The following is a 25,387-nucleotide window of genomic DNA, read 5'->3' on the forward strand; positions in this document are numbered from 1 at the left end:
GGAGCAACCAGAGAATGTCTAAGCAACGAAAGACAACGTAATTTCCTCATTATTTTCACCTGGGATGTTCCCATGACAACGCAGCGCGTGTCCATCAGCTGAATAGCTGTTCTTACCAGAAATATAGTATTATTGCTGTTAACATAACTGTTGCAAATAAATATACAAAGTTTTTAAAATATGCGTTATATCTGTGTGTGAGTGTCTCAACTTTAAAACTTGCCGTCTCATATTTGGACCCTAGCTGCATTCTAACATTTCTTATGAAACTTATTTTAACATAACATGACAAAATTTGTACAATGTAACTGATGTATAGATTAATGTCTTTCCCTCATGTTCTTTTTCTCTCTCTTTATTTATTTATTTATTTATTTATTTTAGTCTTCAGCTCATTGTTCTTTTTAGTATTCTTATGACATTGAACATATTGTAAATACATTTTGTATATTGTATACAAAGTTTTATGTCATAAACGTGTCATCTCTGTATGTTTTGCAAAAAAATTAAATAATAATAAAAGTAGACAGCTGTAAGCACGTCCCAGCCGGGTCCGTCACTTACTGGGTTCCCCGGAAACATTTCCGCTGTGTTCTGTTCTATTTGCAGCGCGTTTCTGTATTTGTTTGTGTTGTGAACTTTTGCAGAGCGTTTCTGTATTTGGTTGTGTTGTGAGTATTTGGAGCACACATGTGTTGTGAAACTGATGAAGATGTTTTCTTAATTTGCAGGTGTTTTTCTATTTGCATGTGTTTTCTTCAGTTGCAGTGCGTTGAGCTCTCTCGGCCACCGTAGCATAGTCCTTTTTTGCATGTGTGTATCCCAGCCTGAGACCAGCCGTGTGTCAGGCATAAAAATAAGCCTCATCAAAATTTTATAACCCAAAATAAACACCATTTTCTTCCTGTTGTCATTTATTTATTCCGTTAAATGACAGTTAAATCAAAATTGACCACCGCAATGATAGGGTGTGGTGGGTGGTTGTCACGCAGTTGCTAAGGTGTTGTTCTATATGGTTTTTGTCATGTTGCCATTTGTTTAATATGTTGCTAGTTCCTCCACCTATAGAGTGCAAGTAAAAACTCCATTCATTTTCTCCATAAGGAATTTTGAATGCTAACCTTTAAAGACAGCTGTACTGTGAGCTAAGAGGTTGATAATTGATGGTATTTGCTTCTGTTGAAGACGTCAACACACATTATTTCATTGTTTTTTAAATAATCGTGTTTAACACTGGTGAAAAACTACATTTTTTACATGCTTTACAGCACTACATGCTTTACAGAAAATGACGGTCAGAGAGTCATGTATGTATGTATATATATATATATATAATATATATATACATATATACATACATATACATATACATATATACATACATACATATATATATATATATATATATATATATATATATATATATATATATATATATATATATATATATATATATATATATATATACACATATATACATACAGTGAGGAAAATAAGTATTTGAACACCCTGCTATTTTGCAAGTTCTCCCACTTGGAAATCATGGAGGGGTCTGAAATTGTCATCGTAGGTGCATGTCCACTGTGAGAGACATAATCTAAAAAAAAAAAATCCAGAAATCACAATGTATGATTTTTTAACTATTTATTTGTATGATACAGCTGCAAATAAGTATTTGAACACCTGTCTATCAGCTAGAATTCTGACCCTCAAAGACCTGTTAGTCTGCCTTTAAAATGTCCACCTCCACTCCATTTATTATCCTAAATTAGATGCACCTGTTTGAGGTCGTTAGCTGCATAAAGACAATCTTAAGAGAACAAAATCAGTAAGAATCCAACTACTAACATGGCCAAGACCAAAGAGCTGTCCAAAGACACTAGAGACAAAATTGTACACCTCCACAAGGCTGGAAAGGGCTACGGGGGAAATTGGCAAGCAGCTTGGTGAAAAAAGGTCCACTGTTGGAGCAATCATTAGAAAATGGAAGAAGCTAAACATGACTGTCAATCTCCCTCGGACTGGGGCAAAATATAACTTTTTGGTCATAATTCCACTAAACGTGTTTGGAGGAAGAAGAATGATGAGTACCATCCCAAGAACACCATCCCTACTGTGAAGCATGGGGGTGGTAGCATCATGCTTTGGGGGTGTTTTTCTGCACATGGGACAGGGCGACTGCACTGTATTAAGGAGAGGATGACCGGGGCCATGTATTGCGAGATTTTGGGGAACAACCTCCTTCCCTCAGTTAGAGCATTGAAGATGGGTCGAGGCTAGGTCTTCCAACATGACAATGACCTGAAGCACACAGCCAGGATAACCAAGGAGTGGCTCTGTAAGAAGCATATCAAGGTTCTGGCGTGGCCTAGCCAGTCTCCAGACCTAAACCCAATAGAGAATCTTTGGAGGGAGCTCAAACTCCGTGTTTCTCAGCGACAGCCCAGAAACCTGACTGATCTAGAGAAGATCTGTGTGGAGGAGTGGGCCAAAATCCCTCCTGCAGTGTGTGCAAACCTGGTGAAAAACTACAGGAAACGTTTGACCTCTGTAATTGCAAACAAAGGCTGCTGTACCAAATATTAACATTGATTTTCTCAGGTGTTCAAATACTTATTTGCAGCTGTATCATACAAATAAATAGTTAAAAAATCATACATTGTGATTTCTGGATTTTTTTTTTTAGATTATGTCTCTCACAGTGGACATGCACCTACGATGACAATTTCAGACCCCTCCATGATTTCTAAGTGGGAGAACTTGCAAAATAGCAGGGTGTTCAAATACTTATTTTCCTCACTGTATATATATATTATATTATATAATAATAATATAATATATATTATATTATTTATATAGTATATTATAATTGGAGTTTTATATTTCTCCATCGTTCAATTCTTTAATTCGACTATGCTGTTTGCAATGCGTCATGGGAATTATATATATATCTTTCCCTCACGTACACAGTCTTGTATCTTTGTATCTTTGTCTGATTTTCAAATACTTTTTTGTTTCAAATCAAAGTTTGTAGAGTTGTGATCGTCCTCTGATTGGTTTAGTTAATGACTTGTAACTCTTTAACGAAGAGTTAAAAATCCCTATGGGAAAAATGAATGGAAAAAAATACTGTCGGAACCAGCGCTGCTAAAAAAGGGGTGGCACTGTTGCACTCTATACTACTAAAAAGCCTTATTTTAAAAAAAGATGTGGTGTCTTTTATCTTCACATTCTATTAAAATGATCGGCTCACAGGGTTTACATTGACTCAATCAGACATGATGCAACATCATGACATCACACAAGTGCTACCGTTCAACAACTATGAAATCTAAGAGCTGAATATAATAGCAGTTCATGCTACAGTTCACTAATGGATGCTGGAAGACGTGGAGCATCGCAGAGCCTCTATTGCTCCAACTACAAAATATGTATGAAGTACTGGCAACAGATGGCAGTAAAACATCATGAAGCTGCAGCCCTGCAGCCATACACACACACACACACACACACACACACACACACACACACACACACACACACACACATACACACATACACACACACACACATATATATATATATATATATATATATATATACACACACACACAGTGCTGTTTTTTTTATTAGTGGACGTGAAAACAAAGCTAGAAATAAGAAAGGACTTTTAGTTCATGCCACATTGCAAGTCCAACAGGAACAGCAATAACAACAAGCGACTATTTGATGGTAGATAATCTCAGCACCATCAACCCAATTCTGTGTTGGCCCACAGATAATGTACAGCTAAATATATGTTTATGCTGATTAAGCGCTATTAAACAGGTTCTTGCATTCATTCATGCATCCACTTCGATTTGTTTTTCCTGCTCCTCATCTGAATGAGAGCCATTAAGAGTCACAATTGCTGCCACTCATTGATAATTTTTTTTCAAATTGTCCAAAACATATCAATAGCTCAAACGGACTGTGTCATCATAAGCAACCTAAGATGAATGTAGAATTGAAGAGCTTTGTTCCCACATGCATGCTTTTTGAGAGCCACGCTGACACGTCAAAGGCCGGTGGCAGATAACACGCTTCCCTTGATCACCCCTACCGAGGGAGCCGATAAAGACAGGCGCAGCCCCTCAGACTCACTCAACCAGCTGCACTGACTTTCCTGCATTAAAGTGTCAACACAATTTTTTGCATAACAAGCTCACTCGAATGGCTTCAGTTATTTTGGGCAGCCTGTGTTCTTAGTCGTGTCTCCAGCTGATCTTCCAGACCCAAATTACAGGCACGCCCTACGGCTTTGAGACGCTGCTCCAGAAGAGGAGTCTGACTACTTTCCTGATTAAAAATAACAATGCTTACAGCCTGCCAGACACAAATATTACTCTCAGAAAGCTGCTATGTTCAAAGCATGCATGAAAGAAACATTTGAAGAACAGCTGTATTGAAAATATGGTGATTACAGTGAGTAGACTTTAAAAATCTCCAGTCGTTCCAATGCCCAATAGTGCCTGCGAAATGGACTTCATTGGCCATTTGGGCATGTTAAATAAGCAGATGAGATGTGAGATGTACATATATACATATACACAGTATCTCACGAAAGTGAGTACACCCCTCACATTTCAGCAAACATTTTAGTATATCTTCTCAAGGGACAATACTATAGAAATGAAACTTGGATTTTAGAGTAGTCAATGTGCTGCTTGTATAGCAGTATTTACTGTCCTCTGATAATAACTCAACATACAGCCATTATTGTCAAAATAGCTGGCAACAAAAGATTAAAATGTTTGCTGAAATGTGAGGGGTGTACTATAACTAGTGTTGCTTTCGTCAACGAAAATTATGACGAAATATTGTCGTCAACGAACCGTTATCACCTGACGAAAACGAGACGAGACTAGACGTAAATGCATGGTCATGTGACGATGACTAAAATACATGTATAATGCAATATCGTTGACGAATAAAAACGAGACTAAATGTGGTTTAAAAAATAAAAACTATGCTAAAATGTCTCTTCATTTTCGTTGACCAAAACGAGACGAGACGAAATGTAACGTCACGACGAATGAGAGAGTTGTGCGTGAACCCATAGCTTTGTCGGCTTTAAATTCTGGATTGCGATCTGGTCACCCGATTATCAGCGAATTTAACCATATATTACTCCATTAGTTATTCTATTAAAATGTCTCATTGATATATTTGACACATTCATAATCATTACTTTTGCTGGTTCTTTGTGACAGCTGTTATGTGCGTTATTGGCAGCGTCTCTTGTTACATGAACACGTCACCGCATTAGCGCCAGAACATGGAGATTTTATTTTAGAGTATAATCGCACAACCTATTCGATATTTTATAATTAAATAAACTAATCGAATATCCAAAAATCGTGACTCATCCCTGCATGGAATCTCTTGTTTATTTTCCCAAATCTTCACTCACGTGTCACGTCTCACCCATTTTCTAAAGGTAGCCTATTATAAACGTTTCTTGGTTCACTTTTAATTAAGCCTATTATATTCGTATTCTTTACTGTGGTAAAGTAGAAAAACGCTGTAGGACAGATAGCCTACATTTGTACTTGCATGTCAAATTCTTTTTAACACAGTTTGTGCTTGTTATATTAGACATTGGGCGCGAGTTTAGTTGTAAAGCGCGTTTGACACGTGTGGGTGATTTTTAGTTTCACTTTCTCTGGCAGCGCAATCTCAAACACAGCCTAAATATCTTGCCCTTGTGGAGGATAAAATTCGCTCTTCAAACCAATTTACATCAAGTAGAAAACACGAAGATATCATAAAGAGATCGATATCTTCGTGTTTTCCTGCTCGTGTCCCACATCCCGCTCAAAGCGCAGAGTGCATCGCGTCTTTGTGTGGAAATATAAAACGAGTTTTTTTTTTTTTTTTAATAACCCCCCGAATATTAAAATTTAATATTATTTTTTAATAATAATACCGCGGTGGTAAAAAAAAACCTGCCACCGTCACAGCCCTAAATATAGGCCTACTAAATAGCCTATAATAAGATAGCCTTGTTTGAAATTATATATTGACTGGGTTAAATAGAATCGCATTACTAAAAAGAGACTAAAATACAATTTTCATTGACTAAAACTAGACTAAAATGTCATCAGTTTTCGTCGACTAAAACTAGACTAAAATGTCATCAGTTTTCGTTGACTAAAACTAGACTAAAATGTCATCAGTTTTCGTCGACTAAAACTTGACTAGACTAAAAAGAGTATGAATGTGACTAAAACTAATAAAAACTAAAATGACAGCCTGACACAAAGACTAGACTAAAACTAAAATTAAAACAGGCCGCCAAAAACAACACTAACTATAACGCGTTGTTCGCTCTGAATAAAATCAATAGTGTGCGGTAGAGTGTTCTTATTATTGTCATTCAAGTTCGTTCCTGCAATCTACCTGCACCTAATCAGGCTGTGCATGGAACCTGGGTTAAATTGGTATATATATATATATATATATATATATATATATGAATGGATGGATGAAGTGGTAGGGACAACATGAATTGAAGTGCAGCCCATCTCTTCAGGAAAATGGAGCAAAAATTACTAATCTTGCACTACAAAAAAAAAATCCCTCTAAAATGTCCTTCCTCCTGATGCCAACTGCAACTGTTGTGCAAGTTTCACAGCAGCATTTTTTTTTTTTAGGAATGAGCTCCTCCAAATGTTCTGTTTGAGTATACGTTCTTGCCTTGTTGTTGACGTATTTCATATTCAGAATAATTTTATGGTCTTAAATACCATAAACAAAGTAAAAACCAAATTCAACAACTGGGGTGACAAAATATACAGCACCAACATGGGGTATCAGCAGTTGCTGGGAAATAAATAGGAAAAGAAGCAAAAATATCTGCAGATCTAATGCATTGATCCACAGAGCAGCTGCATTTTTCCCAAGAAAAACCAGCAGTAGTTCCCCAGGAATAAATGGCATACATTTAATAATATGTGCTAGGGAATGAAAAGTTCATGTGTAATAAAGGACAGGACACAATGCTGTGTAATGTAGCCGCTCACACTTGTTGACCTTTGGCTTTGTGTTAACAGAAATGACTCACACAGCAGACTTGGTTGAACGACAATCGCAGCAGAAGCATATGGCAATATATGCAGACATACATACACAGGCAACAGACTAGGAGGAACTCGCAGGGTAAACAATAAGTCACCACCGCAAGCTTTTAACCTAATTTAACCTGTCTGCTGTGCAGACCAGTACTACACCAGATTGAAGCAAACTCAACATTGAAAAGCCTCCAGCAAAATATATGCAAGATCAACAGACCACATTAAACGGGTAACCTTACACGCAGTGTACAGAGCACCTCGACTGCTAATAATATGTGTTCAAAAAAAGCCGACAGCAATGAACACTGCTTATTTGCTGTATATCTATTCAAAACAAGACAAAAAAGCCAAAGAAAGACTCCAGCAGGCAGAAACAAGAAGAGGAGGGCCGAACTGCTCAGAAACAGCACAGTCAAACTGTGTTCACAAAGTATGAATTAATAAGATCAACGTATGAATAAAAGATTGTTCTTCCAGTGAATTGAATACATCAAACATTCACAACAGAATGTTATTCCCAGAAATGGGAGAGAGGGAGAATGAGGTGTAAGTTTCAGACTTCTTTAAAACTCAGATGCGGGCTTTGATGTCTGAAATCTAGATCAGCAGTTTAGGAAGACTGATCAAAAACTTTGGACTAAAGTATTCTTCCATCTTTTCTTGAAGCGAGGAAGCGGTGGTATATTGCGCAGTCGAGTCGACTCATCCACTTGTCACTTGATGTGAATTTATGTGAGCTGAGTAAGATCAGATAAGATGGAAATGTATTGATCCCTGAGGGGAAATTTGCTTGTCACAGTGGCACAGTGTCACGCAGAACACAACTGTGCATCATGGGCCAGTAAACACAAAAGGGCAAGATAGAACAGAACAAAATGAACACCATAATAGAGTGAATCACTTGCAATACTTCTAAAATTAAAACAGGCACACATAATAAACACCATACAGTCTGTAAGCTGCACACAAGTGGCTAACAGAAGTTATTTTTAATCGATAGCTCCAAGTGAAGATGCTGTTATAAATATAGGCAACATTTATTATCAACTGGAATGTTTTTTTTTTTACTACACTGTTATATGGCTGGTATCAAATAGGCTACATGCATAAAGTATGTACAGTGAGGCACATACATACTCTTACTTGGCATTATGTAGTTTACAGTGCTCTGTACACTAGAGTTCCTGCATGAATGTAATACTGGACGAACTACTGCATTTGACGAAATGGTTCAAGTTAGAGCAGAGCTCACTGTGTGGGATTCTATATCCAACAAAGCAATGCCCTCAACTTGACCTTCCGTTTGCATTGTGATAAATGAACCACAAGTAAATCCAAGAGCAATTTGACATTTTTTTGATTTTTAACTGTACTTTTATACAGGGTTGAGTAAATTCTTTTTATTATTTACACACGCACGCACGCACGCACCCACGCATGCACACACACATTGTGTTTTCATTTTTTTATGGGGAATTTTCATAGACATTAAGGGTTTTATACTGTACAAATTGTATATTCTATCCACTTACAATAAAACTACCCCTAAACCTACCCATCACAGAAAACTTTCTGCATTTTTACATTTTCAAAAAACATCACATATCACCATAGCTAATTTTCTCAAAAATGTTCCCACAAGGACAGGGATTTCAGATATTATCTATCTATTAGTTGTTTATGCAGCCTGATAGGCTACTTTTCCCTCAAATAATACATGATTTAATTCAAATTTTTAATTTTGCCATTCAGCATAAGAAAATGTCCACAAATTTTTTCCCCAAATATTTTAATAATTTTATAAAAACATGAACATTCTGGCAAATTATGTTTTTATTCCATCATGGTTCATGAATAGACAGTTAATTTAATAAATATTGTGACAGTTATAAATTTAACTAACATTTCTACTTGTGGGATTTCAAACACTGATTAGTAGTATTATGTAATGTTTAAAGAATTACCACATGTTTGTGGGTATTTCAAACTGAAAAGAAGGAAAATGCGGATTATTTAAAGCGGTTACATAAATCATCGTTCCAATTTCTTTCCAATGTAATTCAAATCATATTCAGCAGTTGAACTGTAAAAGGCATGCTAAATTTAATTTTATTGCTGCTGGTGCTTTGTACCATCCAGCTTGATGATAAATGAATAAGTAATCCATAAGTAATGGTGCAACTTGACATGTTTCCATTAACCGAGACAACTGACAAGGTTTTCAATCATTCTTCAACAGCTGCTATAATTCTGTCGGCCTCATCTATAAACATTGACATCTCAAGTGCTGAAGAACATTCGCCAAACAGACCGTTGACACAGACCTAAGCATCTCAAACTCCCTGTACTGCTCTTCAGTTCTTCTGGTATATCATCAGTGGCCAATGATTCACATTACTTTGTCCAGAGCCTGATTTTTCAAGTGACCCTTTACACTGAGGCAATGCAAAACCTGAGATGATGGGAATCCCCACAACAGGTTTAAGATAATAAAAAGGATAATCTGAGAACAAGTCACAGGGAGGACTTGTTCATATATGATTGTGGAGCATTTCATTTTAAAATATATGGAGTTAACCATCCTTTGCCATCCTTCACAGGGAGAACTTGTTCATATATGATTGTGGAGCATTTCATTTTAAAATATATAGAGTTAACCATCCTTTGCGTTACACTTGATGTTAACATGGCTGCAGGGATTTTCTCCCATTCAGATACAAGAGTCAGTCAGCATTCCGATTCATCCCAAAGGTGGTTCAGGTCTGGGCTTTATGCAGGCCAGCCAGGATTTTCCACACCACTAAGTAAGTAAATCATTTCTAGATGCACCTCAGGTGATTGTAAAGCTGAAACAAAATGGCTCATGCTTGTCTATGAGATTGCACAGCTGTATGATTGATTTTCTGCACAGATGTATCTAGAATAGCCACATCCATTAATTATAACTGGATGTCTATGTACTTTTGGCCATGAATGCACACGCATAGCCCCAAAACTCATGCACAGCACACCACACACATAAAAACGCCAACTCATTTACGGTAATTAAAAAGAATAATTAAGTCACGTGACATTCAGACTCTCTCCTCTAATGAAAGGTACCACGCTTCTTCCAGCTGCATTAAGATTCTGCTGAAGTGCCACATGGCTGACCTTGATCCAGTACCATGCAACGCGTGAACTCATCAGATCTTCACGGCTCAAGCAGACCCAGAGAAATGACCTCAAAAATCAAGAGGCAGAATTATTGATATCGACAATGTCAGGTTTATTCTCACCGTCTGACAGGAGGAGGAGATTAGACTCTCACGTCAGTGCTCGGAGGTCAGGAACACGGTACATACTGTATATGGAGATGAAGATATATCAGGATATTGTGATTATCATCAACCAAAAGATGAAGACATTAGGCTTTGCACATAGGAGTAAATATAGCTAAAACATTACTGTGTGCAGCAACTTGCAACTTCAATTACAGTGATGTGTTAATCTTTTAATCTGCATATTGATTCTAAGTGTATTTTTTGTTACTTTGTAGAATTTGTCAATTTCACACATGCACACAAAGAAATCTATACAACAGGATGAATTTTATTTTCTAATATTTTTCTAGAATTTCCTTTTATTTTCTTTTTCAATTGTGAATGCAAAAGACTTTTGCTTTAAACAGGTGAATCGCTCCCAGTTGTCTTCAGCATCAGTTGTTGGCACACCATGGTGCATGTGCATTTGTTTGCAATGATGTCTTTAACTTGCTGTTATCTTAATGTTATTTAAATGGCAATATGCACTCCTTTTAAAAGATTTTAGTTGCCGGTGCATATTGGCCAATTCAAGACACTCACTGCTTCAGACACCATGCTGTGTCAATTGCTGCTTCAGTTTTTAACTTTTTATCCAGTTGAACTTGCAGTTGAACATTGCTGCTTTTTAAGGAGACACACACGCACACGCACACACGCACACACACACACACAGACGAGGAAAGACAATTATTTTCAACCCTCATTCTGACCTTCTGCCTGAAATGATCTGTTTTTAAGGGGTGGCTCCTTTAAAGGCTTGTCAGTAAACAGCCACTGTTATGATTGGCTAACGCCATTGCATAGAAAACAGTATCAACGCCCCCTCAAAATTGTACGTTAGTAAGTGTTTAAAAAAAATTATCCATATAAAACTGTAATTTACAGACAAAGCATTATGAAATCATTTACTTATGGTTTGTGATGCTGCTGCTTTCAGATTCAATAAAGTTCACTGCTTCATCTTTCAACAAAAGTTTCTCTTTGCAAACTCTCCATTACACTGTGCCTTACTGAAAAAAACAACATTCTCTGAACAAACATATAATCCCCAGACGCGTTCCGGGATGCCATTAAACCATCCACTTGTTTTTGCCGCTGGGATCCTTATGAAGTCTGTACAGAGATGCAAATGAGCTGTTTAAACTGGACGCGCCAAAGCGAACTTTCTTTCACTCTTGAGCACGTGACTTGAGACTTGAGCACGTGGAGTATGTCAGAAACTTCTGTATACGAATGATAAAAAGATGGCTAATTCGTACGAATTCGTACGACCTCACTCGTACGAATTTGTATGATTTGTCTAAACCCACGTGATGGGTAGGTTTAGGGGCGGGGTCAGGGGTAGGTCATTCGTTAATTCATACGAATTGGGCAATTCGTAAAATATGTACGATTTTGCAAAAATCGTACGAATTCGTACGAGTGAGGTCGTATGAATTCGTACGAATTAGCCACCTCGTAGAATTTGTATGTTTTCCCGTGAGATCGGGTTGGTATACTGTATGCAATGTAGACCGCGTCAGTGATTATAATGGGTTCTGTTTGCTTTTAACGTGACGCTTTTAACATGTAGGCAAATGTGAGCTGTTAAGCTACTGAATGCCAGTGGGCGGGGCCAATGGTGCGATGAACTATTTGTCATGTCATATGCAAATATATTTACCTGTGTGATGTCACAGATCCCGCAATATCAAAACAAGCTGCTTTTGGAGCTTATTTAAATAATAATAATAATAAAAAATGTATAATGAGGTTTTAAGCTATGAAACTTGTAGGATGCTTTAATAGTACAAAGCCCTCTTATATGTCAAAAGATCAAGGCAAATTTGATTTCTCATGTCATGAGCCCATTTAATTTCTTATTCTGTACCATTTGAACCAGGTATTTCTAAAGGATTATATGCACCATTGTTTACAGTATCTCCCAACATCATTTAAAGTCTTATTGGACATGTATGTGCCAATGTCAAAATAATGATTTATTCTGTGGAATATTGAGAACAAAAAAAGCAGACATTCAGAAAAGTGCAGATGGCACATCTGACAATATCTCCATTCCATCAGCCAGAGTATTTCCTCAGACGAGTGACAGAAGGAGAGAAACCTTCTCCAAGCCCTAAGAGATGAGATCGCTGAGTCAAACAAGACAGCAGGAATATCTAGAGACAACTGATACAGGCTGTCGGATTGTTAAGTTAGAAGTGCTTGGCATCTAAACACATCCCCTATGGGAGAAAAGCTGTTCAAGAAACCCATCAAATATACATGTGAAATCAGCACTCTAATGGCCTAGGACTGGACTGCATCGGCTAAAATAGTCTTACAGCTAAGATTTTAAAAAATATATATATATATGCACTAAAATGTTGCTTAAGTGCACTGAGACCAAGGTACATCTGGAGAGATTTCATTAAACTACATGCATCCAGGGCTGAGATAAAATGTAACTGAATAAATGAAAGCAAAGCATAAAAATTATGCATGCAACATGTAGACACTGTAGTTTTATAAACATGAAACATTTACCAATACCAATACAAATTTGTTATACTTTTTGAGAGGACAAGTAATTCATTTCAGGTTAAGTCTAAATAGGGCTGTCAATCAATAAAACATTTATTGATTGTTGTATTCCATCTGCAATAGTTTTAAACAATTTGCCCTACTGTATTAACACATGCAGACTTTTGTCTCTATGACTGTGCCATTTTTAAGATGCTCTGTCAAGGTCAGTATTGGAGAAGGCACGATTGTGTATTGTTTTCAATGCATCGTTTTTTTTAAAACAATTAATTGCACTAACTGAACACATTACATTGAAAGACCAAATTCTAATATTTTATGATCCACTCGCATTATTTAATACAGTAGTTAAGCTAATAGTAAATAATTAACAGCATCTTGACATTTAAGCCTTTTGAATTCTTATGCAAATTACTTCTGCAATATATTCAAGCATGGTCATCTTTACTAAATAGAAATCATAAAAGTAATAGTGCAAGTTTGTGGCCTAAAATTTCCATTTGAGTGGTTATATGTATATATGTTCATTTCATTATATTAATTATGAAATTATGTGCAAGCGGTGACTGGCTCCCTCAAGATAATGTTCATTTGCATTAGGTGATGAAACGAACAAAGACTAATATGTAGCATGTAAGCCATATGAAAAAGCAGCTTTGATGTGACTCCCACAGCATTTACATGTCAAACTCATGAGTCCTAAGCATGAGATTCACAGAGCCCAGAAAAGAGCCGCTGCCATTTATAAATGATACCACATTCAATATTAAAACCTTTAGCTATGATATACTGCAGGAGCATATAAAATTGATACATAAGAAACGTGCATTAAATTGACTTCTGAACGTATCTTCAAGAAAAGCCAAACACTTCAGAGTGTTTTTTCAACTATGGTACTTTAATTTCCCAGAGGTTGATTTTGATTAAAACAGATATTCTATTTTTTTTTTTATGAAAGTCAAATGAAAAACTTTTTGGAAACTTTTTATTGGCCTCATCATTTTTTTGTAGTTTTGCTTCTTTGGCGAGAGATTATAATAATCCATATATAAATTCTTCTGATCAAAGTCACAGTATGCTAGTGTGAAAATCCAAAATCGCTGTAGGAGATGGTACATGAATAAATGTGCTGTAATATGAAAGAACTTTGTGTTCCATTAAATCCAAACTGTTAGAGTAGTAAAATACAGATTAGCTAATAAAGAATCATTTCTTGTACAAATAATTTCTTGACAGCGCACTGCAAAATTTTTTTTAATAAAAAATAAAATGTTCCTTACATATTTGGTAAATTGTAACAAAAACTTAGGGTTAAAGGTTAAAACAAGAAAAAAAGGTTTAATATCTTCACAGTTCAGCTTCTAAATACAAAAATACTAAAGAAAATGATCTTTTGCAGTGTAAAAATAAATGACACCATTCTCACCTCACTGTAATTGGCACCAAGCTATCGTTCTTGATACTGTGATGAGCAGCTGTGGTCAAAACATGAGCACCACTGCAGCCCAGCCTGGCCACTGGTCTTTCATTCTGGAGAAACACATGGAGGAAACGGTCTCCGAAATTTTGCTCCCGGGCTGAAAGGGAAGAAGGAATATAAAGAGATGAGGAAGCTTTCACTCAGAGCTTATCATAATGAAATTTAGCGATGACCTGTTTAAATTTGGGGCTAGAAACCATGTTTAAGTCATACAAAAATCTCTGACCTTCTGTAAAGTCACTCAAATGCTAGTTCATTCGAAATTAGTATGACATAAAATAAAAAAAATCTTTTTTTTTATAAATGGATTTTAGAAGGCATCAAACCAAATTCTAACTATAAATCCTTTTTTTTTTTTTTTTTTAACTTGTGTTATCTGGTGTTATATTTCATAGACATTAGTAACAAATGCAGTTTAGTGTTTGATTGGTTGTTTCTTTTAAAATATTGTAATAAGTTACATACAAAAAGAATCTACTATTTTTTTTATGTTTATTTGTGAAAATATTTCTACATTTTTAGTTGTTTACTGATTTATTATGTTCAAACTCACAGTTTAGGTGTGAGTTAATGAATCATTCGCTCAACCAATTCATTAAAAATAACAAAACATATGACTGGCTTTATGAGTGAGTCGATGAATCATTCCCTCAGGAATGAAATGCTACTGCAGTTTGCAGACTTCATTTGATAATATTTTCATTTGCGGAGCAAAAATACACAAAGAAACTGTCTGACTTTATTGGTAATACTTTACAATAAGGTTTCACTTATTAACATTAGTTAATGCATCAACATGAACTAACAGTGAGCAATACATTTGTTACAGTATTTATTAACTTGATGTTAATATAAATCCAGCTGTTCGTTGTTATTCAGAGAACATTAACTAATTACAACATTTGACTTAAATAATGTATTAGTAAATATTGAAATGAACATTAACTAAGAGTAATGAATTCTAATGAAACCTTATTGTAAAGTGTTACCAATTTATCAGTATCACACTTGCATTCATGCTCTTGGTCTGACCATTTAGATTTTTTCTTTTATGATTTATACATTAACGTTCAACATTTTCATTTCCTTGTTCATTATTTGCAAACCTGCCACATCTGCCAACAATAAGTGTTTAATATAAATACACAGATTAAGGACATAAGCATATCAAGGTTTACAGCGTACAGAAGCACAGGGTAACACAACTAAATCAATAAGCGCCTATTTTATTCCCATCTGGGCATGAGTAGTCACAACAATATTGTCAAGCTTCCTGCTTGCTGTGGCATATCTGGCAACAACCCCAGTGATTGCAGATGCACTTGACACTTACTGCATCAACTCCAGTTGTATTTCTTCCTCTTTTTTATGTAAAGGGGATGGGGGCGGGGGGGTGGGTGGGGTGTAAGGAAATGACAAATTACTCCTTATTGTCCCAATGGCCCTGTTACCCTGTACTGGGTCTAACGGAGCATGCATCCTCTTGTCGGTACCTGTCACCTGTTATATTCGCTCTGCCTCTCGTCTGCTGATGACTGAAGCCCAGCGGGAGTCTGACGTGGTGCTCGTGGGACGGTTTTGTTTGGAGGGGAGGGAACAGATGAGATGCAGGTGTAACTCTTAAAATTTTTCTGCATTCCGATACATGTCTTCTGATTAGCTTCCTTTGATATCTAGAGTTTTTTTCATGTCTTAATTTAAACTGGGGTGCACACCTACACATCAATCCAAGAGTGTTACAATCCAAGAGCGGAAAAACACTCGGACACAGGAGGTTAATTTAGTGATAGGCATATAGAGAGACATTGAACTGAATTTAATGATTACATTACAGATTAGATACCAGTGGTGCTCCTTTTTCTTTAAGTTTCATAGAGAGACATTGCGGTCCAAAACACGGAGACCACATTTTAATATATATATATATATATATATATATATATATATATATATATATATATATATATATATTTATTTATTTATTTTTTTTATGGAAAAAGTGTTAAAACATGTTAAAACAAACATAAGTTATCATGAAGAAGAAATATTCTGTATTATTTCTAGGCCACTAATAAAAAAATTATTTGTGACATTGTGTAATATAATATAATATAATATAATATAATATAATATAATATAATATAATATAATATAATATAATATAATATAATATAATATAATATAATATAATATAATATAATATAATAGTCACGTTTTGTGTTTGTTTGTTCACGTTTAGAGTTTGTCGTTAGTCATGTCAGCTGTGTCTCGTTTCGTTGTCTTGTAAAAAAAAGTTACGAAAAATGAAGAGGAAATATTCTGTAAATATTCAAGTAATAATGTGAAATTAAACATGCATTTTTATAATATAATATTAAAATGAGAAAAATGGAAAATACAAGCGTTTTTACTAGTTGTCTATGACTTTAGGACCACACTGTATGAATTGGAATTATCTGGATAAGATTGACATTGATCAAAAGTCCACTCACCACTGAAAAATAAACAAGTTACTAATCACATTCACGCCGGGTTGGGAGATCACTCTAATTAAATCAGTCAGTTTCCCCCTCTAAAATTGATGAATCTGTCAGAACGAGAGAGAGCTGACCCAAATGCTTGCTCCCTGTCTTATTTTACATGGCTAATCTATAAAAGGAATTTCATGAAGAGTCTGACAGGTTGAGACATGAGATAAACACTGTCATATTGGCCGTGTCAGGTGAGCTGCATATGCAAGACTAATCTGACAGGGTGGAAGTAAAATGAATTTTCTAACTTGACATCAAGAGCAATCTCATTCAAAGATGACAGTTTCATCCAGCTCTGCCTTTAGTGCCAACAATTTATAGACGTGACTCATCTCCCTATCAGGTTATTTAAATGTCAGGTGATTGCCAAGACCGCTGCTACTGATGTAATATGGGCTGCATTTTAGTCATTTGAAATAAGCTTGGAACTTTTGAACAATGATGACTGCAAATGTGACAGTAAAATAATATGATTGATGAAGCACTTCACAATGAATGATAATATTTCAAACCTGTATTGAATCATTATGAGCACAATGTTCAGAAGAACCACAAAACGGAGAATCACACAGTCCTGCTTATCGGACAGTTGCAATGACTGAGACAAATCAGACACAATTATTTTGTTATTTAACCTCAACCAACAAAATATGTACAGTGAGGAAAATACGTTTTTTTTTTTTTTTTGATTATGTCTCTCACAGTGGACATGCACCTACGATGACAATTTCAGACCCCTCCATGATTTCCAAGTGGGAGAACTTGCAAAATAGCAGGGTGTTCAAATACTTATTTTCCTCACTGTATGTGTATGATTATTACTGTTTTGTATAGTGTCTCTTGTTTATGTGTGTTGCATGCTTTATGATAGAACCAACAGTTAATAACCTCACCTACCCCATGTTTGGTATCTACGAATTTGTATTTCGATGAGCTAAATTATCGTGTATATTATATTATGTTGATACCTATGCAACATATTAGTATTACAAGTATCTAATAGTTTCTACATCAACACCAATCCAGCTACACATGCAAATAAGTCAGCTTCCAAACAAAGGATCTTTTCCCTCTGGAAAATTGCACCTTTTCTATTGGTCAACTCCAAGAGGCGCGACCTCTGTGAAACTTAAAAAAGCCAACTTCCTCGACCATAACAGAGTCAAACTTACTGCGCAAGTTTATCATCATTTCTTTATTCAACGCAGAAGAAATCGATTGCAACTTCAACACCACCGACTCACGGAACCATCAAAACCTCCTTCAGAAACTTAACAGACTGTTTAAACTGCAACGGCAATGAAAGTATCGTACATTTAATGAGGTGCTTTGAAATAAGAAGCTGATGGTTCTTTTCATGTGGTTAAATGACGCCATAGCTTCATTTCCTGTTCCCGGTTTAATCCACTTTCAACTTTCCATTTCCTATGTACGTGTGCTTTGTGTGCATGCGGTTGTTTAGATTAGTTCCCTGATTCTGATTGTGCGTGCAGATTAATGTCACTTAAACCATTCCTGATCTTGCTACATGCTAAAAAAGAATTAATTTACTGTGGCCATGAAAAATACCCTTTCTTAGTATAATAATCAATACTGAGTGTTTGCTGGACAAACTGATTAATTGATTGTGATATTAATTTAGCTACATCAAGTTAATCAGATTAACTGATCCAAATATTTATACTTAATTACGACAAGTTAAGATTAATTATTAATATTTCCCATTTTCACCTAGTTTGCAAAACAGTTGTCATTTTGTGAAAATTAGTTTGATTTTTGACATCTAGAAAGAGTACATTTGGTGTCATCAAGTATGATCAGATTGTCCACGGTCCGTTCAGAAAACTAGAAAGTTGTTTCTCCATCTGACAAACTCCAATCTGATTGGCTTACTTTATCTGACTTCCTGAAGTAAGGGCACACATGAATTTTAATCAATTAGTCTAAAAACAAATTTGTGTTTACAAGGTACAGGACTGAGAGTGAGCGTGTTGGACATGGTGAATATTATAACATCAATAAGTTGATTGAAAAAAACTGAACTCTCGTGTACAACAGAGATTTGTCAGCAAGGCAGCGTTTGGTAGAACAAAACGGACCATTTATAATATATTCTTGTTTTCCAATAATGATACTACTTAAGATTTTAATACATTATAATTCATGTAAATCGAATTCACTCAATTACAGGTAAAATCCCCAAATACTCATTCATTTGGAGTTCGGCCCAGCCAAGGGACCATATTTGTTTAGGACAAAGTAATTGAAGAGCATCATCCAGCAGGGTTTGCCAATTAGCTAATAGGATCAGCCATCATAACTTTAAATTCAGCCCACAGCACATATACTGGTGTGATTGATTTCACCTAGAGACATTTGCTATGTCATTAACATGTCCTGAGAGAGGACTTCATTACTGGATAAAGAGGTACAGTCGACTGTCCGGCGTTTTAATTTAGCACTGAGGCTTACCAGTTATATTCACAGTCTCATAACTCAGTGTGTGTAATCCGCAGCGAGGGAGGCTGGGAAGCCAATTATTCATTAACACACACTGATAGAGTGCGAGTTATCGAGTCAAACTTTCCGCATCGTTTGAAGGTGATTGCTATTCAATAGACACATCAGGGAAAATATATCATGAATGTGATGTCAAAATTAATTACTTACCTCTCAAATCAAACTGACATTATTATTGTAACATACGCTATGTGTATTTATATACAGCTGTTCACCTTGATCTTTGAGCAAGCGACGAGCAGGTAGCCATAGAGACATGTCATTTACCACCAATATGTCACTGGTTTAGAATTAGCACAGATAATGAAGTCTGTGTAGAAATGATTAAAGACCTAGCAAGGTTTCCATGGTAAATTGTTTTAGATACATTTCTGCAAGAAAATGAAAAAGAAAGCCTAAAATAATGGACTCATCTCATCTGCAGGAAAGTAAAGGTGGTTTAGAAAAGCATTTTGCAAACTCTTTTCAAATCACAAATGCTTATATAAGGCACACTGTAACGGATTTCTGTAATTTGAACAGTATTTTACTGTAATATGTACAGTAAGATACTGTAAAATATGTATACAGTATGTTACTGTAAACAGCAAAGGATTATGGGAAAATATAGGGTCACTACTGTAATTCTTCACTACTGTAAATCAATTTACAGTAGTGAACTTGCCCGCGAAAAACTGACCAATGGCAAGAGGGATTTCTTTTCAAGTGTTTTTTTGAGGGGTGAAGTGGCAGTTAATGCACGGACAAAAGATCATGTAACTCACCAAAAAGGTTAGTATATAATTCTATTTTATGTAAAACAAACATTTTCAAATGTTTTTACTTATGTTAACAGCAAACTAACATGATGTATCGTTTTGTTTTCGTCTGAATGGTTTTAGTGCCTTTTTTTCCTGACTGTCGTCAGAATGGTTTTTTGGTGCCTTTATTACTGTCTTTTTCCCTGACTGTCGGCCGGGTCGCTGTCACGGTGATAATATTAACTGGTGAGTAAGTTAAGTTCACCTATATTAGCCGAAATATTCTTTAGTTAAAACTATAAAAAAATAATGGTTGTGTGTTCCTCTGCCTCTTTAATGCAAGTTAGCTCATCAGGCGGGCGGAGTCGTCGGTAACGTTAACCGAGCTAACAGCGAACTCAACGTGAAATACTGAGGTAAAGTGAGATAGACGAAACCCTTGTTAAAGTGCGGGTTTTAAACAATATTTTCACGTAGGCCTATATGATTTATTTTCAGGTTTGTGATCTGGATAATGCCATCTGCAACGATGGAGTGTGTTGGAGCCTTTTCATTGTGATAACATCAACTGGTATGTAACGTTATGGTCAACTTCACCTAAATTAGCCGAAGTAAACTTATTAAACAGAGAAGCATAATAACTTTGGTATGTTCTGTCTCCTCTTTCACAACTTTTTGGCAGATGTACAACGTAAATACTGAGTAAAACTAAGTTAAAGGGATAACGTAGTACACCTTAAACAGAAAATTATGTATGTCATCATTTACTCGCCCACAACGTGTTCTAAACCTGCATGAAGTTCTTTCGTCTGAACATAAAATAAGATATTTTGAATAATGTTGGTAAATAGTGGCTGGTCCGCATGGACTTCTATAATAGAAAAAATACTTTGGATGTCAATGGGGACCAGTAACTGTTTGGTTGCTCATGTTCTTTAAAATATCTTCTTTTGTATACAGCACATTAAATAATTTAATGGAAGTTATGAACAAGTTGAGGGTGAGTAAATGGTGACAGAATTTACAATTTTGAGTAAACTAACCCTTTATCCAACATCATTGTTAATTTCATCTTTTGTTTTATTTTCAAGTTTGTGGTCTGAATTATGTCGTCTGAAATGTCGGAGGTGTATTTTGGAGTCTTTTTTGTGATTGCCTTCATAATGGTGATAACATCTACAGGTGAGTAAGATGACATCAACTAAATTAGCTGAAGTATGCATTAGTTAAGCAGGCAAACATGTTCTTTTCTGTTCTTTATTTTGAATTTGCAGCGGCCATTCCCTCCGGACTGTACATCACTGCTGACGCTCTCCACTAATACACAGAACGGGCTGACGTTGGAGGAGGAAGAGGAGAAGGAGGAGGAAAGGGTTAGCAATATACCATTATCAATATAGCAAAGTTTTGCTAACTAATATTTTTAATGTTGTTTAATTGATTAAAAACTATAAACACCATACAACATTATATCTTACCTCATCTTCACCCCACATGTTATTGTTGTTAGTAATAAGTTCTGTTATTGTATTTTAGTTTTTTCTGTAAACTATAACACTAAAAGGCTGCTGTGACTTTGTCTGTTTCAGGAGAGTCTGTTCTCAAAGCAAAAACATGGATGCTGACAATGAAGGGCAGAATCATCATCCAGTTACAACTGCTAACAGACGACTCTTCAGCATTAGCTGTCTATTTTGTCGAATGCAGAATCAGGTAAACCAATATATATATATATTTTTTTTTACATTACATTACATTTACATGCATGCATTTGGAAGTCACTTTTATCCAAAGCAACTTACATTGTATTAGTATATCCATTCCCTGGAAATCTAAGCTACAGGAATGTATTGAAAAAGAATGAAGCTTTAATGATTTTAATGTAATGTATTATGGGGTAATACCATCCCTGTAGGTTAGGGGTGGAAATTGGCAAAAATTTGATGCTTCGATAGTATTGCGATATTTGGGCCACAATTCAATATTACTGCGCTTCCTAACATTGCGATACAGCAAGTATTGCGATTCGATTCTGCGATATATTGCGATTCATGTCCCCCATATTATTCAAAGACATTACAAAAAATAAGACTGCTCAACTCACTTCAAATGTCACATTAAATCTGTGAACATCTTCTACACATTTACTGGAGGCTAGTGAAAAAACTTTGTCCTTGAACATTCAGGACACAGGACCTTATTACAGAACGTAATTATATGAACGCGTCACCACCGCATTAGCACCAAAAACATGGAGATTTTTATTTTAGAGAATAATTACACAACCTATTCGATATACTATAATTCTATAATTAAATAAACTAATCGAATATCCAAAAATTGTGACTCATCCCTGCATGTAATACCTTGTTTTTTTCCCAAAATCTTCACTTACGTCTCGATTTTCAAAGGAGATTATAAACGTTTCTTCCTTGGTTCGCTTTTATTTAGGCCTATTACATTCACATTCTTTACTCTGGTAAAGTAGAAAAACGTTGTAGGACAGATAGCCTACATTTTTACTTGCACGTCAGATTCATTTCAACACAGTTTTTGCTTGTTATTAGACATGTACGGCGCATCAAGTTTATTTGATTTTTAGTTTCGCTCTCTTTGGCAGCGCAATTTCAAACATAGCTTAAATGTCTTGCCCTTGTGGAAGATTAAATTCACTTTTCATACCTTTTACAACAAGTAGAAAACATGAAGATATCAGAAAATAGATAGATGGTCTCTTTCCTCCTCGTGTCATCCCTCTCAAAGCACAGAGCGGTATGGCTTCATGTGGAATCACGTGTCTTTGTGTGGAAGTATTAAACGAAAGTTTTTTTGTTTTTTTTTGAGATTTAACTTTTCTATTATGTAAGTTTCTAATATTTACTGATATGTATTTGAATGCTTTACAGGCTTTGTGTTGCTTCTTTGACGGAATTGCTCAAATAAAGACTTTTTTGCTCGAATAAACTAAAAAAAATTATTTCAATTTTCATAATAACCCCCCAACCACAGCAGGTAGTTGGTCCATTACCACCGCAGTGGTAAAAAAAACTGCCACCGTCACAGCCTTATAACCTATATTGGAATACTTTGCGCTACTGTATCAATATAATTGCGTGCGCAAAATATCGCGACACAGAACAGAATCGATTTTTCCCCCACCACTACTGTAGGTGGATTCAGAATCAGATGTAGTGATTTTATTAACGCCAAAGTACATGCAGCATCAAGTTTGAGGGTTAGGGAAAATTCTGCCAACACCGGTCTGAAAAAATTATATATTTTTCCCTGCTTGTGTTTGCAGGTTCATTCTGAGAGTCAACCCTGATGGCACCAAACACCAAAGGCACAGATCAGATGGAAATCTGGAAAAGCATCAGACTGAAACCCTCAGTGTTTCTCATCAGAGAGCTTGTCAACTTTGACTGGCAAAATTACTGAAATGTAACAACACAACACTGACTTTGACTGTATTTTATTGTTTTAAGGCCTGTTTTGCTTTTCAGTGTGTGTACGTTTTTGCCATGCTACAGATACAAATGGTCACCAGGAGATTAATTCTATGGACTTTGGAGATGTTGCCTTTTTTTTTCTTCAGCTAGTGGCTCCTAAAGGTCAAGATTTGTAATTTGTACTTCTAAAACAAAATGTTCAACGATTAAAAAGAATATTATAAGGACAAATGTTTGTGAGTTATTGTGATTTTTGGGGGGGTGGGGTAAACATAAAAAAAATAAAAATAAAAAACCTCAATACTAATACTGTAAATGAAAATACGGTAATAATACTGTAAATGCAAGTACAGTAAATGATACAGTATACTGTAAGTGAAAATACAGTAATAATACTGTAAAACATTTTACAGTAACTTACTGGCATCCAGCTGCCAGTAAGTTACTGTAAAATTTACAGCAACCTCTTTACAGTGCACGTATCACTTGACATTAGCACATTTAGCTATTAAAAAACCCCATAATAGAATGGTACAGGGACAACGTATTTTTACTTCTAGTGAGAAGATGAGTTTACCTGTTCAGCGGATGACATTTAATGTCCCCGACAACCTCTGTAGTCCCATTTAGCTAATCGCCTTTTACAAGAAAAGTAAAAGCTTTGAAAAAATTTTTATAAATAAATCACAAGATAATTACAATATTACTTATGCATTTTATATTGTAGAATAAAACGTGAAAATATCTTGAGCTTGCGTTCACCACATACCTTACACTGTAAAACAAAAAAGTTACTGCCTTAAATTTTTAAGTACAATCAACTTGGATGTTTAAGTCAATTCAACTTAAATTACATTAAACTGACCTAAAAAGTTGAATAGTTGAAGAGTTGAATCTTGTATAACTTATAAAAAAGTTGAAAACTTAACTTGTTTAAAGCATTGTAAAAACACGTTGTCATAACTTATTGATCATATATATATATATATATATATATATATATATATATATATATATACACATACATATTTTTTATAACTAAAATCTCATTTAAAAAAACATTGACTTCAGGACGATGGAACCGAAAGTGCTAAAATGCTAAATTACAGGTTTTGGCCTACAAAAATACGTCATCCCTGCACCATGTGGTTTGATAAGCATTTCTCAAATTTAAACATCTCAGATTGAAACCATTTCCCTTTTAAAAATGGCCAGTAGCCTTTTGACAGTCCAAAAAATTCATTTCAGCATATAGATGAGCTCAAAGCTACTATACCAACTCCAATTCTGATTTCACAGGGTCTTTATGTGCTGTATTCTCCGGTGGCTCTCAGATACTCACTGTAGAGAATAGTACCATGAGGTGTCTTGCTCTTCATTGTAAAAAACACAGTCCTCCTGTCCTCAGAGGAATGACTCGTAAAGTGAGTGTCTGGCTGAAACAGGGACGTCAGAGACGGCAACTCCAAGAAAGAGGTACCATCAAATCGAGGGGAAAAGACTGTTGTATCTGAAAAAAAAAGACAAAAAAAAACAATAATTCTACTGGTAAAAAGTAAAGTCGACAATTCAAGTAAACATCCATCCACCATTTTGCCATTAACAGTTAGGGATTTTAAATGCCTGTGGTATGACAAAATCAATTTTTAGAAGTAAAAAATATTTCAACAGCTCTCAGTTAATATTAGCTCATAAAAGTAAATGCACTCATGTAATGTGACACA

At 35.5% G+C, this 25,387-nt stretch overlaps 1 protein-coding gene and 1 long non-coding RNA gene across 4 annotated transcripts in view; one reads left to right on the plus strand and one right to left on the minus strand.

The window, feature by feature from the left end:
* eys (eyes shut homolog) overlaps window positions 1–25,387 on the minus strand; it is a 292,650-nt gene that overhangs the window by 29,330 nt on the left and 237,933 nt on the right. The window contains exons 36-37 of the mRNA XM_084092742.1: window positions 25,006–25,173; window positions 14,370–14,520 (exon numbers count right to left, since the gene is read on the minus strand). Of these exons, the coding sequence (XP_083948868.1) occupies window positions 14,370–14,520; window positions 25,006–25,173 (319 nt within the window). The remainder of the gene's footprint in view (window positions 1–14,369; window positions 14,521–25,005; window positions 25,174–25,387) is intronic.
* On the plus strand, window positions 20,402–23,583 carry LOC311069528. 3 transcript variants are annotated; one of them, XR_014603527.1, is made up of 8 exons: window positions 20,402–20,460; window positions 20,558–20,630; window positions 20,713–20,785; window positions 20,897–20,943; window positions 21,306–21,396; window positions 21,489–21,587; window positions 21,804–21,927; window positions 23,516–23,583. It is a non-coding gene; the product is annotated as an uncharacterized lncRNA (long non-coding RNA). The 3 variants fall into 3 exon arrangements; XR_014603526.1 differs by having other exon boundaries at window positions 21,306–21,587; XR_014603528.1 differs by having other exon boundaries at window positions 20,419–20,460; window positions 20,562–20,630; window positions 21,306–21,587.

The sequence above is a fragment of the Abramis brama genome, assembly GCF_963993115.1.
Source record: "Abramis brama genome assembly, chromosome: 19".
Classification (NCBI taxonomy): domain Eukaryota; kingdom Metazoa; phylum Chordata; class Actinopteri; order Cypriniformes; family Leuciscidae; genus Abramis; species Abramis brama.